At 28.0% G+C, this 17681-nt stretch overlaps 1 protein-coding gene across 2 annotated transcripts in view; it reads left to right on the forward strand.

The window, feature by feature from the left end:
• LOC121116946 (uncharacterized) overlaps positions 1-17681 on the forward strand; it is a 281946-nt gene that overhangs the window by 239041 nt on the left and 25224 nt on the right. For both annotated transcript variants that reach the window (XM_040711270.2, XM_040711269.2), the window contains exon 4: positions 10520-11839. In XM_040711270.2, the coding sequence (XP_040567204.2) occupies positions 10520-11839 (1320 nt within the window). The remainder of the gene's footprint in view (positions 1-10519; positions 11840-17681) is intronic.

Raw genomic sequence — 17681 nt, forward strand, 5'->3', positions numbered from 1 at the left:
TTAAGTTGATTAGCATTTCAACAATTTATAGGCTCAAGTTCATATCAAGTTTGCCAGTCTTAAGCCTTAGTACCCATATCTGATAATAACTCAAAAGCGACGCTATGAGGGTTTAATAAATGTAGTAATTGTTACAGATATTTTAAAAAAATGTACAAATTACGATAAAAAACATTTTTGTGTAAAAAAATCGAAAAAACTCAAAAGCTCAACCTGTGGAAGCACGTTTTTATAAGTCCACCTTGTCCAACTCCACATGGTTCTGAATTCAAGTCCAGTCTTCTAGAATATTTTTAGGGGCGTCTGCAGGATTATATGCATTTTTTTTAGGTGGGGTGGGGGAGGGGGGTGGAGTGCTTGGTTGTTTTAATTTGTTTGAAAAAAAAAAAAAAATTAAATTAATAGCTATTCTCAAAAAATTTAAAAAATTGAATTATTTTGAAAAAAAGACTTCAAAACTTAATGAAAAAAATTTCAAATATTAAATTTTTGAAAAAAATTTAAAAACTCTGCAACTATTCTTAAAAATTAAGTTTTTAGCAAAAAAAAATTCAAAAATCCATAGTTGCTAATAGAAAATTTAATATTTTGACAAAAAACTTTCAAAATTAAATTTTAAACATAATAATTTTAATTAAAAAAATTTCAACCGTTAAATTTTTTGGAAAAATACTTAAAAAATCTACAACTATTCTCAAAAAATTAAATTTTTTGGATGAAAGTTTCAAAAATGTAATTTTAAAAAAAAAATTAAAAAATCCCTAGCTGTTTACAAAATATTACATTTTTTTTACTTATTTAAAAAAAAAAATTGCCCTTATTTTTGCGTAAAATTTATTCTTTCTGAACAGAATAAAAATTCCGGTAAAAAACAAAAATTCCTTTGTTCTTGCGGACACACCGGATTATGGCTCTTAGTAGATAATCTACTAATAATTACTGTTAATTATATTTTTTAAATAGTTAAAAATATATATTTATTGTGGTACGTCAACATAAAAACAATCTTTAAGTGAAATCAAGTAAAGTTTCAATATTTTTTACTTCATATATGTATATGTACATATATACCACTATTAAATAGACAGATTTGAGTCATTTATAGACTTAATATTCAAATTTCTGTGTGAGTTAATATATAAACAAAGATAACAACTACACTTTTATACCGCAATTTGATTTATAAGACTTAGTTTGGGCCAGAAATTGTCCTTTCCAAATTAAATATATCAATTTCTGATTTTTTATGGTAATCATGAAGTTTTGTTAATTTGAGTGTAATTTGCGGTGCCTCTAAAGGTTTTTTTTAAATACGGAAATATTATTTAAAAAATGAAAAAACAAAGAAGAAACGACACTTGCATTTTTAATTGAAATTAGGTCAACGACACAAGGATAAAAACAGAACAAAATAAAAAACCGGCAAATCTGGAGATTTGATTAGTAAATCATATCATCAAGAGAGGATAATGAGCTAGTTCTAACAAATAATTATTAGTAAACATTCTAAAACATTGCGTATTTCCCAGCGATGGAGAGGGAGTTGAGGATCTTTGTTCTTTTGCTTCACTGCATATATTACGCTTTGTACTTTGAGGTGAACCACTCGATCTTCTACCTATCCTTATATCGTGAGGGCGTTACAATGAGCCAATTGAACTCATTCTGGCCTCATAGTTAATCCAGATATCTTCCTCCACCATATTAAGGATGAGGGTAATATTTTCACAATCGTAGAATAGATGAAACGAGGTTTCCAACTTCTGATGGCAAAAATTACAACCTCTCTCTATATGTCAAATTGACACTTGGATCCGCATGATCCATGTCATCAGTAATACCAAGTTATTTGAACCTATTCCTTGCAATAGATCAAGGGTTAGTGTCTCAAAAGGGTTCATCAGAATAAAATGATGGTTGTAATTGAGGATAATTCGTCCTAGAATATAAAAGTAATTCAGATCTAATTTCGAGAAAAGTTATTTTTGTGTTTAGTTAAACTTTATATATTTCCAAATCAAGGTCTAGCGTTCGTTAGTACTACAATTATCGATATCTGATTTTCCATGGAGTATCTTGTTATAATCATATATTGAAAATAGGAGGTACATAATACTTTTTCATTAAATAACTGATTATTTTATAACATATAGACTCTTAATATCTTTTCGCAGTTCTTTACAGCATATACCACCTCACACATATTTTTTTCTTGCATAATTATTGAACAGATAATCACACAAAGTAAAAGTTATAATTAGAGCTAGTATAATTTAAAGGAGTGTGGACGATAACTAAAATAAGAAAAAACATATTGCACAACTGCTCAAGGTTTTGAAAGTGTTTTAATTACCATTAATATTTTTCTTATTTCTGTTTTTTAAAAAGTACTCCTATTCCTCAAGGAATAATTTGCTTTATGATATGCCAATCCCATATGCTTCTTTTTTAAAAATTTACTACAGTTTATTTTTAATGTTTCCTTGAGGGAAATGTTGTCATATGTTTTAAAAATCATCATCCATTGCTCAAATGCATTTATATATAACTCGTCAACACGCAAGTAAGCTATAATGATTTTCTCAAAATTGAGCCTGTATTACATTTGTACTTTTAAACAAATTATTGTTGTTTTCTATCAACTAATTGTTAAGTGTAACTCAAATTACACTCTTAGGCTTGGTTACACCAACACAACTTAAATTAAAGACCGCTATAATATATTTGCTTTATAAATTCCTCGTTTAAATTTAAGACATTTGGTACAACGAGGTCATAAAGTAAGCATTTGATATTGATAAATGTTTTTAGAAACACCATATCGGGCCCAAATTAAGTCTCAAATATCAAATGAAGGTTTTAAGCTATAGTCAATATTTTTGGGTATATCAATTTTTCCATGAAATTTTACAATAAATCTTATAATTGACCGAAATATATTAATGTAATTTTGGACTGTATATTTTATATGATGTAAAATATATATTGATACATATATCTTTGTTCGTTTTTTTTTTTTAAATTTGAACAAGATGCAACATGTGCAAAACAATTAAATTGATTAAAACAAAAGATTTGAAAAGAAATACGACTTCGGATGATGTCTGAGTCTTTAATAATAACTAATGAGGGAAAAGATCCTTTGAACTGATTTTATTTTGGTCCTTTATGTCATAAAAACTTTTATTTAACTCATTTAAGACCATCCCACTACAACAAATAAGAAGTCACTTCTCATAGTATGAGTATTTTCTGACATTTTTTTATTTATTAAGAAGGATATAATTTAGGTAATCTTTCGAACTCATTTGAAATGTCAAAACATGTACGTAGATATATTTATTCATCATTCGTGTCCTCTATTTGAGTTAAACATTAATATGACAAATAAGAAGCCTTGAGTAATGTTTTAAACTTAACAAAATAATTTTTTTTTTGACAACTCTGCGCAAAATTATTAGACATTAATTTCACTTTCTTGCTTTTCCTGTTTAAATTTTTTTCCATAATCTTAGCTTTGTTATGTGTGACTGATTGGAGTAACTATGAATTACTCCCCCTTAATAGCCCAATAAATAATAATAATGAAAAAAGTTATTGGAGAGGTCAAGCTTCCTATTCCCCTATTGATGAAGGTCCTGCATATATATAGTAGCAGATACAGTACAAGTATTCCAGAAAAAATGAGTTAACTCACTGTATCTGCTTCTTATTCAGGGGTGTCCGTAGGACGTGGGCTGAACAGGCTGTAGCACTCCCCAAATTAAGGAATTTTTGTTTTTTTTCTAGCAAAGTAATATTTTCTTTTTTTTCCAAAAAATACAATATTTGAAATTTAATTTTGGAATTTTTTTTCCAAGAAATTTCATTTTATGTAAATAGCTGTCAATTTTTGTCAAAAAATTTATCTTTTGTAACTAATTGTGGGCTTTTTCATTTTTTTTCCAAAAAATTCAATGTTTGAAATTTTTTTTTCAAAAATCAAAAAATCCACACCTCAACAAAATATATTCCTTTGGACGCCCCTGTAATTAAATACTTGGAAAAACATTAAAAGAAGCAATGAAACATATATTAGTTTGTTTACGAAACCTTCGAGAGTGGCACCATTTAGTGTCTAAATAAGAAATGATTAAATTACAAAATAAAAACTATATTCATTATTTGTAAATGCAAACTTAAAATTATTCTAGGACGCAAGAAAAATAAATTAATAAAGAATACCCATTATAATTTATTTTTGTTGCAGCCCAAGCCCCATACTATCACACCACCTAACAGATTATATATATTTTTTTATTTTGCTCATGGTCCATTATTCCCTATAAAAAAAAAATAAGGTCAATTATTTATTTTTAATCACGCAACCCCCTTGACAACCACCCAAACTTGGTCATAGAGGTCGTTTTTAAAATATTCCTAATTCTTCTCTATCCCTTAGAGTAAAATCCGTTTGAATTACGACTTGTGTTTTTACATTCAAATGATATAATTTTTATTTTTATTAGTATAAAGCTTCGGTAAAATCCCAAATCTAGTCACAATAATCATAAGCATTTTGTGTTCTACATATACAAAAATTAATGAACATTACAATTGACATTGTAGAATATAATTTCTGAAAAGGTATGTAAATCAGATGGTTTGCTAAAGTAATTATGTATGTAGGTCTATTCAAGTAATACTCTTTAAATAGAACAATTATTCTTTTTTTGTTCTTCCTTTTTTGATCAACTAAAGACTTTTTTTTCTAGTTTTCTATTTGTAAAAGATTTATGAAAGGAAAAAGGAATTAAAATAAAGATATTTTTAATAAATATCTAAAATAATTAAAATGATTTTATTTATTAATTATTTTCTGAAGGAATAAAATAAATAGATTAGAAAATACATTCCTTTATAATTAATGTCTAAAGGAATGTATGTTTTAATTCAATTCCCTCTTTCATTACATAACTATACTACTCTAATAAACTGCATGGTCATAACACAAACATGCTTTGATCATCATACGCTAAGGAGTACTTGAACAACGTGCAATATTTTCCCCGTTTTTTTTTCTTACCAGCTAAAGGCTATTTTTTCTATAAGTAAATAAATATAAAATGAAAGAGAAAATTGAATAATAGCAATCGTGCAATGAATGTCGAATTTAAAAAAAAAACTTTATTTGTAAATTATTATCTTAATGACATAAAATAAATACATCAACCCAAAAAGCATTTTAATTCCCAAAGATATTCTATGCACGATTGTTTTAATTTAATTCCCTCTTTGATATAATAACTATTTTTACAATTTTAAAAAATTGCCGTAAGTTATTAAAAAAAAAGGAAAAAAAAAAATTGTCTGTTAAATGTGTAGATTATATCTTGGTTTATTATGCGGTGGCCTGAATAGTCGGGATTTTTTATGATAACTAATTATATTCAATTTTCAAAAGGTTGTTGATTTATCAGATTTTTTTCCTTTAATAATTAATCGATATCAGTCCTAAAAATCACTTTATGCACTTTTTTTAATGTGAAAAACGCTTTTCAAAAACAACTAAGATTTTATGTTATGCATAAAGGACAAAAAAAATGTGCAATATATGCGGTGCAGATATATTTTATGTGTCTCTTTTTTTATTATTTTTTCCAAGAAAAAATCTTATGAAAGCAAAATTATGTTAAGACTTTTGAAATTGAAAATAAATAGTTAGTTTTTTCTAGAAAATTATATTTTTGACTTACTATTAATATTTTTTGTTAGTTTAAAAAATAAAATGGTGAAATTGACCATTTTTGAAAGCTTTTAAACTTATAAACAATTTTTATTATGATCCAAACTTTATATTTTGTCATTATTTACTATAAAGAACATTTGAAATGTTCTATAATATTTCGAAAAATAAAATTTTAATAACCAGTCTAATAAATATATTATGCATATAAGACATTTCGATTCTAATATCTTTATGAAGGAACTCATTTCATAGAAAAAAAGACGGAGGTGTAATTAAGGCCTTACTGAAACCTTGATGGTAAATTATTATTTAAGCGTTTATTTATATTTTCTAACTTATTATTATTACTATAATGCCTAGTGTTTTCTACCAATAAAGGTCATTTATTCATTAATTAATACACTTTTTCCTTCTATAAATATATTACCTATGCATGCGTGCACGTATTTGATAATCTAGTGAAATAAAAAAGAGGAAAAGGATCCAATTTTTTTTACTTTTAGACTGTTTTTATTTCATAAGAGGGGATTATTAATATACGAAAATCCCTTATTTTTGTTCATATTATATCCAAATTATTCTACTTTATTATCCAATTCAGTATTACTAGTTTATTATGAATCTACCCGGTGTTTGTAATGTATTGGAATGTTATAACTTAGTGAGGTCCCAATAAAAACCAGCACTGTAAATGCATCTTAAATTATCTTAAGCATCATAGAAACATAGTCATTTTCTTCAGTGATGAAAAAAACCTACATTGTCATTAACAGGCAAGATAATAGATAATAAAAAACCCTTGGCAAATACTGGGAAATGTAGATTTCGTTAGGGATACCCGTTTTCGGACACTCCAGATCCTCTAGTTGCTGACTGAGAGGATATTCATGATGTTGGTGTTGTTGTTACTGGCACGGACTATAACGCCAACCTCCTTTTTTTGGCTTCCATTTTCCACTTAAGAGTATTTAATCTGACCTCAATTCAAAACTATTTTCCCACAAAATTTGAAGCAGCTTTTTACAAAAAAAAAAAAGCCAATGAAACCTCTTAAATTATAAAAATAATTTAAAAACATTTCAAGACTTTTCGAACACCTTTTTTATTACCCCTTATATCCTGTAAAAATATTTTAATAGTATATTTGGTAAGATATGTCCATGATTATATTTAATTAATCCCATAATGTAAAGAAGACATTAAAACCAAAACATTCAATATGACTTTCTAAGTCAACTATGTACATTTAGAAATTATATCAGAGGAAGCAAATCAATAATTAATAAATGTTTCTTTTATTAACGAATATTTGTAATTATCAATGTATTTCCATTGTAAATCTATAAATGAATTCGCATTTTTATTGCAAATTAAGAACTTATTATATTTCATATGAAATACATATCGTTCAAGCAAACTCATGGTAATATAAACTTTAAATTAGGGTGTTTCAATACAAAGGAACAAAATATAAGAGATAAGGAATTTATTTCTCCCTCTCTATCATATTGACTCAAAAAACAATTTTGAACAAATTTTAGCTTGTATGGGGAAAAAGTATACCTTCTATATCTACCTTTCATGCATCATATTTACAAAATTGTTCTAGCCAAAACCATTCGCTTTTTCAAGGGCCCCACCACCCGACTTAATAAGTAAAAATAAAGGAAATAAGTTTTTGTAATGGTATTTTAAATTTTCGTGTATTTTCCTTGGGCCCAGTTATTTATTCGTAATTAGAATTTTTCTTTTTTAATTTGGTCTGGAAAACCTTAATTTTTTCAAACCCTTAATTTTGGTTAAAAAAGAATTTTTTTTTGTAGAGGAATGATGTTGTAGTAAGATAAACTTTGGAATGTATGAGTAACAAACATATATTATTGTTTGTATGTTTGATGCACCCTAATATACATATATATTAGGGTGCCTCAAACTCCTTATGATTTTTGAATTTTTGATAGATTTTCTTATATTTTTTCACAAATGGAACACATGGTGATAAAAACAGGATTTCAAAAAATCAACAAAATTGGAGATGCTCATTGTTGACCACCGAGTACTTATATATATATACTCGTGGCCAGTACTTCCTACTTTTGCCTTAAGCCTTAGGCATGTTTAGTATTCATGCATAATAAGTTTATATCTGTGTTATTGACATCAAAAACTTTCTTTTGATACTAAACATGACTAATTTATTGGAAAAATAAGATAGTTAACTTTTTTTATGTTATGCCTATAATATTGTTTATATAGTCTTAGTAGTTATCAAAGATCACCTCCAATTTTGTTGATTGTTTACCCACATGTTACTTTGTGTTGCACTTGAGAGAACCGTTAAAAATATTCCATAACATAGGGGTGTTTGATGCCGTGACTGGTAATTTTGCTTTGAACATTTTCTTGTATACATTTTCGGGTGATGTAAATTTAGCCTTTTGAAGATTATACTGTATGATATATTCGCTGTTTCTTATGTTTTTATACTATTGGTATTTACTGTTATACATCAGCTTGGTTCAAAAGATGAATAAAAATATTGAAGAAATAAATTAATTTTTTGATAATGTTTATAAGAAGAAAGGAGTAAAGGATCTGGGAATCTTAGTTTCTTTCAAAAGGCATTATGGATTTGCTGCATCTTATTCATGATAAGGATTTTAGTTGAGAATTGAAGAAATCTAAGAAAATCCTTTGATAGAAAGAAAAAAAAATGCTTCAACAGTAAAAACTAAAAATAAAGTTGAACCTGTAATATAAAAACATAAAAAAGTGGTGAATACGTTATGCGGCCAATTATCCAAAAAGCAAAATTATCAGGTTGCAAAATTACTTAGAACCACTTCATTTACCCTAATCTTTACATGTATGCATATATTAAGCTTCCAAACATAAAACCAAAACATTTTAGACGCTATCGTTCTATGCACATAGAACACATCATCTAGGTTGTAAATAATTTGCATGTTCCATCCTTTTTCTGGTTATTTTTTCAGCCATAAAACAATTAAACCTGTTCTTCAAGTTATCTCTAATTTAAACTCATAATACTACTATTAATGATTATATCCTCGATAATATACAACAATGTATTTTTATAAATCTGTTTTATAATTTTATAAAAATGATATCGGTGATAACTTAAAATTTTGTTTATTGTTGGATATGGGGTTAATGAAAATATTGATTGTTAAAATAAGGTCAAGCTATTTTTGGTATTAAGGTAGCTAAATTTTCATACAATTGATTATTTATTCCAATTTGTTACATTGAAGAGGGGAGGAGGGATACTTGTTTTAAAAAAAATTAGTATGATGGTTATAACTAGTTTGCATATATATTTTTGATAAACATTTCATAAAAATTCCTTGTTTGGCTTCCTTTGTTATTTATTTAAAACAATCGTGTAATAAATATCTTATGTGATAAAAATAACTTTATGTTCTAATAATTATTTAGACGACAAAAAATAAATTAACTAACTTGAAAATAATATTTCTATTTCTTACGACAATTATTACACGATTGTTTAAATTATATTTACTCTTTATTTCATAACTCTTATATTCTAAAAAAACTGCCTTTAGTTGGTCAAAAAAGGAAAAACAAGATATCTGTGCGCGTTTTATGAATACAAATTTTAATTTTACTTCTCAACTTTTCATTCAAAAAGAGGGGGGGGGGGAAAGGCCCTTAAATAATAAGTAGTTTTGGCACAATTGCGTCATTTTTTTTCAACGGCTGACAAAAAAAAATAATATAACGAAGTAGTATTTTAAATAATAAAGTCTCCATTTTTACTCATAGTGAATAAATATTTCGTTGCTGAATACATTTGCAAAAATATATATTAATTATTAATGTTTAATATCTACGTGATCAAATTTTTATAGCCTTATTTGCAATACGCATAATTTCTTTGTAGTTTATGAGGCTATTTAGAATTCCATGTTCTGTATCTTACAATCAATGCGTGGTCTTTGTAAATATTAATTATTATTAATGGGTATTTGTATGAATAAGGAATTAAATTTTTTCTTAAAATATGTAGATTGGATTTTTTTTTCTTGTTATTTTCATCCTCACTTTTTTCATTAACTTTTTTTTTTTGCAAAGAGAGGATAAAATATTTATCAGTTTATATCTTAATTTCATTTTTTCAATAAGTGAGTGATCCATGATTCTCATAAACGTAAAAAATAATAGCCCAAATTAAATGTTTCTTTCATGTTATAAAGCCACAATACCTATAGTAAACAATATTTATATACATTCATATATATTTCAATTAAGTAAATATTTGAGAAAAATATTTGCTTTCAAAAAATGTTATTTGACATGTCATCATTAATTTACATAATAATTTATTTTTTGGGGAATCTGCATTTAAATGAAAATATATTTAATCATTTCTACAAAGAGAAGAGAAGAAAAAAATAACGAAATAACGAAAATTTCTTCTGAATCACACCTTGATACGTTAATACTCACAAAATAAAGAATCAATCTATTTACAATTTGTAATGATGTTGAGTACCTAAGCAAAATATGGGTGGTTTTTTTTTTGGTAAATGTATGTATTTGTACATGAAAGATAAATTCAATTTTATAGCAGTTCAAAAGTATTATTTATTTGGCCAATTGTTATAGGAAGCTGCAAGTTTTTGTCAAAGTGTAAGTTATTTTATTTTTTGCTGTGCATAATGTTTTTGTCTATATTTAATTTCTTTTTTTTGAACTAGGATAAATCGAACTAATGTGATAACTAACTTTTATATTATTTTTTTACAGGTCGAGACGATGCATCCGATGTTTCCACCTTTTACGAAGACGTTGTCCCACATCACATATCCTCTGATGGCCGATGTGTCACCATTATCAGTGTTTCCAACTCCACACCCGTGGGCTCCAAGCCCATTCCTCCTCCCCCTCCCATATCTCGATCCATTACCCCCTGTAATCGCTCCATCACAGAATCTCCCACAATCACAACTTCTGAAGCCTCATCTGATCGAGGCTCATTCACTGTTAATTCCATCATATTAAATCACTCATCCTCTCAATGTGGCTGTACATCAACTCATTCCTCAAAAGTCAAAACCCCTACAGTCTCACATACTATAAATAATGAGCCCCTCTATGAGAATTTGGACTTTCATCGAGTTAAAATCAGTGTCCCAGGAGGAGGAGGAGGTTATCGACGAAGACTGAGACAACAAATGATGCTGAATCCTCATATGAAACAACCTTTTAGGCAATCCAATAATCAGAATAGACGACGCATGACTCCTACCCGTCCCAGGGCCCAAGACGATTCAGTCTCCTCAGTGGATGGAGGTGGAGATAAAAAGTTTGAAAAGTTTGGATATAGTCGAAACGAGGTATGGAATTGGCTTTACACAGAGGATGAAAACGGGCAGAGAGAGCAGAGTATCTATAGTGTACCTTCTAGAAAGAAACCGTCAGTCCTTCCGGAGTCATCTGTGGAAGAAGTTATAGAAGAAGAGCCTGCTAAAGGAGAGGTAGAGTTTAGTCCGCATGAGTTTTACTCAGCATCTACCCGTTTGGAACATTTAAATTTAGAGGGTTTTGAGTCTTTCGTTTCTAATACCTTGGAGAAGGTCGTGGCCAAGAGGAAAAAGAAGACACCCATTCCTAAGCCTGTTAGAACAACCAAACAACCAACTATACAGCAGCATCAATCTTCAATAACTCACTCCAAGCCAGCAGCACCTGAGCCCCCAATACCAACTTCTAATTACTGCAACACCTCCAAATGTAGTAGTACTATCAACAGCCATCATAGTCCAAATTTAAAATGTCAATCATGCCTCGCAAGTGGGGAAAGTTCCTGTTCCTCTGCACTCTCTAGTCTCGAATCCATCCGTTCTTCCAGTCAGTCTAGTCATCTTTATCATCAAACCAATAGTCGAACTTGTGTTAATAACAATAATATTAATAGTATAAACAAACAATTGACAGGATCTTCAGGTCAGAGCTCTGTTGGCTCAGAGTCCCTTCATCATCCTCTCAAAAAGGACTCTGAGGGTGGAAGCAGTGGAAGTACACTTGGCAAACCCTACCAAATCCTGGAAATATATGGAAACAACAGTAAGTCTGTTTTTTGTTTTTCCGTTCCCCCATTTTAAAGAATGACCTTCTCATTGCAAAAAAAAAGAAAATCCTTGTATTAAATCTATGCAAATGAAACACCAAAAAATTTGCATAATTGCTAAAGAGACATAATGACCATTTACTTACTTTTTATTTTTTCTGCTGATGCATTCAATTCTATTTTTTAGTTCATAATACCCCACCCATATCATTTATAACGTCTTGGACTTTAAATTTTATGTGTTTCCTATTGAGGTTTTATATATTTAAGGAGTACTTCAGTACAATAATTTTCTATAAAATAACAACTATTTAATTTGAATTAAAGCTTTTAGAAGGTCATGAAATTTAATAATCGGAAACAAAGGAAATATCAAAATATATTTGTATGTATTTTATTCCAGACAACTGTCATAAATTTTCAAAATCTATTTTTGACTTTTTTTCAGCAGAATGTATGTCATCAGTAATATTTTAATTAAGTTTGCTCTATAACATCTTAAAATATACAATAACTTAAACAACAATTACAAAGACAAAATTGATAAAATAAAATGGCTCAAAAGTCCTACAATTTAGTAATTTCGATCTCGAAAATTATTTTTTGTGTTGTTCAGAGTATTTTCAAAAAATGAAATAATTTTCGAAAATAGTTTTGTGATATATTTCATTTTTTTAAACAAATAAGTAGTAGAAAATGGTTTGGACCCGTCGAAATAAAATATATATCACAACTTTTTATTATAATTTAAAACATATAAATACTTAAATTTTGAAAGGTTTAAGTGATTTCTATTTTTACCACAATATCGAAGAGTGGTTTTTATAAGTAAATATACTCGTGTAGGTAAATAAAGAAAAATTTCTAAAGGTATGACCTTTTCATGGTTGCACGCAGTAGGATAAATGATTTTTTTTCTCCATATATGCACCTATGCAGTAGATTTTTGCAGACAAATACATATATAGGTACATACTCTACATATTATTTACAATTGATTTGTCAAAACATGCATTGGATGTTAAATAACATTTTCAAACGCTATGTAATTTGGTAGATTTTCTACATATATAATAATATCCATGACGTGTATTCCAACTTTCAAAAAGAAAAGAAAAACATTTGGAGAATAATTATAGTAGCTACGTAAAGTTTTGACATAGCTAAGCTATTTTAAAGAAAGTGAAGATATGTTTAAAGGACTCTAGGCAAAGATTAGACACTCAAGGCAAGAAAGGTAGGATTTAGTAGTTCTCTATTCTGAGTGTCTTAAAATTACAAGCTGCTACATGTTCCTCCAGCTAGGCACACAGCCAGTTTGGAGGAAGAGAAGGAGTGAGTCGCCCCCTTGTATAAAGAGAAGAATAAGGGCAACTACGTTAGGAACATATTCTTCCCTGTGATTTAGATTGAATTGTTTATTTTTCCCTACAGTCCTTTAGATATGTAAATCCCCTATTGAATTCATTACCAAGTAAATAGAGTCAGCTGTTTTCTGATCAGAAATAATCAACTGACAAAAATAGCTAAAGAGAGAAAATGGTATGTTTACGTACCCCAAAAAGTGTGTTCATATCCCACAAAAATATGAAAATGTATTGTATTTTGTGGTAGCTGATAATTATTCTACAACTTATTGGTATACTGTAAGTGAAGTGGGATTTAACACATCCCAATGTTGATGAAAATACTTGTTATTCTTTTGAATCTACATTTTATCGTAAATACTTTTCAGAATGCTCCTGAAATGTTAAATCTGGTTATATCCAAACCTTAATTTATCTTGATTTGAAGTTTTATTTAGTATTTATTTGTCGATTATGGGGATTCGAAATCAAGGTTTAGTTCATTTAATTAACTGTTCAGCTTTGAAGATATTTCCTTGTTTTTCTTTTTGATTTCTTGGATTTAGTTTTTTCCATGTCTTATATTCATTCCAGCATTTGTATCATTTTATTAGATATTTACGAGTGCAAAATGAATGAAATAGTTGAAAAAAAGTTTAAATGGCGTAATTACTAAAATCAATCATCTGCGTCTATCATGTAATTATATATATTTTCTTTCTTTTCACCTAGCTCACTAACCGTGTTAAAAAAATAATGTTAACTAACGAATGGTTAAATATTTAAACTTAAATTAGCTCTTGTTTAGTAACAAACCAGTACCAAATACAATTGATAGGTGACTGAATACTGATAGTTCCGTTGAACTAATTTCACAGACTTTTGAAATATTGCTGTATAATTGTATTCAAATCGAAATAGCTAATTAGTATTTAGTGACGTCATCAATTTAGTATCAATTTTTAACATGTGCAATCATTGGCTCAATTTAGATAAAAAGTTTCCAATGTTTTTCCATTTATGGTACATATTGATATGAGAACCGGTTGTACCTTAATAAGCCATAATATATGACTAATTACGAATACACAATTCAATTTTAAAAGCCGCAGGTTGACATCCCCTGATCTAGAATATCCAGTATGTATTCTTGTTTTTTTTTTTCCAATTGATTATTCCCTACTATGAAATGAAGAATAATCCAAGAGTTGATAAAAATTAGCTAACTAACAACTTGTTTTTGGTTTCAAAGAAAAATGTTGCGTGATACAGTATACATTAGTGCATGAATGTTGATAAACTATCACAAAACCTCTCATTATAAGTGATCTTATAACATATATTTGACAAATACAAATCTTTTAAATGTGTAATGATTTTTTCCTTATATCTAATTTTATACTTCTTTTTTATGAACTATCCGTTCATATCACCCACAAAAAGATATCCTTGGCGGATCAGCTCAAAGATATTTTTATCAACATAAGTACAAAGATAAGTGATGACTAAAAATCTTTTGTCCTTGATTCCATTTGTTGTTGTTGTTGTTGTTTGTTCTACTTCCCTTAGTAGAGAATAGTGTAATGTTATTATTATTATTTCCTTGAGAGAGGATTTTAAAGGTGTATCCAGGATTCATAAATATTATTATTGTGTTAATAAATTATTACGCATTTTTTCCCCTTCTTAAATATTTATTTTAATGATAAATGTCTTATACAAACATAAGTAATATAAGTAACAAAAAATGTGTTTTGAGTTGAAAACTCTTTATTTTCTTCAGCTCTTTACAAATAGATACAAGGCCGTGACTTCTCTAAAGAAGATACTTGTTTTATTAGTGAAAAAAAATAGGTTAATAAACTCTTTTTTTGCGCAAGAATTGTGATATTTCACATACTTGACGGAGACTGATGATTTTAACTAAAGTTATAATAATTTAATTACAGAAATCAGTAGGAGTTTTAGTTATTGAGACTTCCAATAGACCGGGCATTTCTTGTCAATGTTTGTACTACATGAATAACAAAATATTATATTAAAAAGTATTAATAATGATTAATTTCAATTATATCATGACAAAATTTGAATGAATTAAAACATCAATTTGATTTGTCAACTTGATAGTTGTAAATAATTCATGCATTACGATGTGTTAATTTGATTAAAAACGTCGAGACATGATATGTTTTATTAATGTTTAGTAGTGTTTGATTCGAGTATTACTCTAACTCGAGAAAAAACTCGACTTTATTAAAGTCGAAAATTTTTTGAAAATTATTCTAACTTGCTTCAACCTTTTGGGGGTAAAGCTTGATTATATTTGAACTCGAATAATTAAAACTTTAAACTTTTATGATATTTAATCAAATTTCCAGTATGACTAAAAAGAAAATTAAGAAACTATATAAATACGATTCTTTATGTTAAAAGTAAAGTTTTTGAATCAATAAAAATAAGTACATAATATGTGAAAATTCTCAAAACTCGAACTCAAAAATTGGTATATTTTTCAAACACAAATTCGACTTGATTCATATCTAACACTAGTTTGTTATTTGAATGTGGACTTAAAACAATTTTTCTATTTATAAACCTATACTCTTCATCTATGATAAGTACATTAAGTTGCAGGTCCTTGTTTGCGGATCACTTAATTCCTTTAGATAACAAATAAATTTAATCTAATAAATCTTTCTATTTTTTTTAAATGCAAAAAAACAAAAAAAAAACAATCACATACAAACTTATTAATGTGTAGATAAGTTTCCGGAGCTCTCTCCTTAGTACAGATGAATATTTTCAAATATATTAGAATCTATGCCAAAAAATCGTGCATCTAGTCCATTCCTCTACCTATACCAATCCCTTCTAGTAAGGCAAAAAACTAACAGCGTTACTAGTATAATAATCACTTATCTAAAACAATTGAAATAAAATAATTGATATATCATCTACTTGTATGTATGTAGGTTTGTTTGTGTTCATATTTTGTTAGTTTTTTTTTGTTGTTTTTCGTGTTCGATCATTGGTGGTTTGCATTTACGTATTTCCAAAGAAATAAATATTTATAATCGTGAGAGCTTTCAACAACTACCTATATGTACCAACATGGATAGTTTATATATAATTATACGGCTAAGGTAGAACATAACATATACTGATGTCCATATTACATTTATTAATATTCTATCCAAATATAAAGATTGGTGTATTTATGTAGAAATTTGAACTTTAAAATCCCAACATACATATTTTGTTCCATTCAAATAATATTTTATTTATAAGACTATGAAAGAGATATTCAAATTGGATTTTGCTTCCTGAATTTTCATGCCAAATTGAGAAAGGGAGATAAATGGATGTACTTCCTTTTGGAAAGAAATATAAGAATTATTAATTATTTCTAAGGTCCCTGAATTGCCTCAAACACCCTCTTAATCGATATCATGCCTGTGTTTATAATTTTAATAAATATGGCCTTAGACGAGCACAATACTTTTAGTAGTTTGAATCTCCCAAGACTTTAATAATTATTATTTAATTAATAAAGGAGGAACATCTAACTATAAAGTGATCACAATTAGGTAAGAGTCACCCTGAGGATTTGTTGGGGAGTTATAAGCAGTGATGTTAATCCGTAGCATTAGGGCATGTTAAAAAAAAAAAAAACCCGAAAATCAACATGGTAGCCCTGCCAATTTTGAAGAATGTTTCATGGGATTGCAGCTTACCTATCAAAACGTTTCATTAGATCATCTACAAGTAGCTGTGACAAGGACATAAATTCTACTCTGATTGATTTCATAATTTTCGTTTTGCCTCTTAGTTTATAGCTCTGGACCTGCCTGTAAGTTATTAAAAAATGTTATGTTTTTTTTTAAATAAAAAAAATTTGAAATATTAATTTTTTTCGACAAAAAATAATTCAAAAAACCTTTAACTAAACACAAGAAATTAAATTTTTTAGGAAATTAATTTCTGGAAAAAAATGTGAAATATAAAATTTCTTGAATAAAAATTTCAAATATTACATTTTGGGAGAAAAATCTCCAAAAATCCATAGCAACTCACGAAAAAAAAATTGAAAAATCCTCCGCTGTTTATAAAAAAAAATCAAACATTAAATTTTTGAAAAAAAAAAATCAAATGTTACATTTTTTAATGAGAAGCAAAAATTCCTTGATTTGAGGCAGGGAGGGAGGCATCAGCGGACGCCCTTGTATGTGCAAAAGCAAATATTCATTCCGGTTTCGGATATATCAATTATAGCTTGTATGTCAGATATCACCTTAAGAAAAAAAAAACTTTTGATGTGGTCAACTCCAAAAAAAACGGGCAAGCTAAAATATGTAACCAATTAGCATCACTGCTATGATTCCTTATTGGTCTTAAAGTAGAATTGTGGATCGATATCGTGTAGCCACTACCTATGTCTGTATAAGGTACGGAGTGGAGTTTACGTTTAAAAATTTCATTTTCTAGCTTCTGG

The sequence above is a fragment of the Lepeophtheirus salmonis genome, chromosome 4 (assembly GCF_016086655.4).
Source record: "Lepeophtheirus salmonis chromosome 4, UVic_Lsal_1.4, whole genome shotgun sequence".
Lineage (NCBI taxonomy): Eukaryota > Metazoa > Arthropoda > Copepoda > Siphonostomatoida > Caligidae > Lepeophtheirus > Lepeophtheirus salmonis.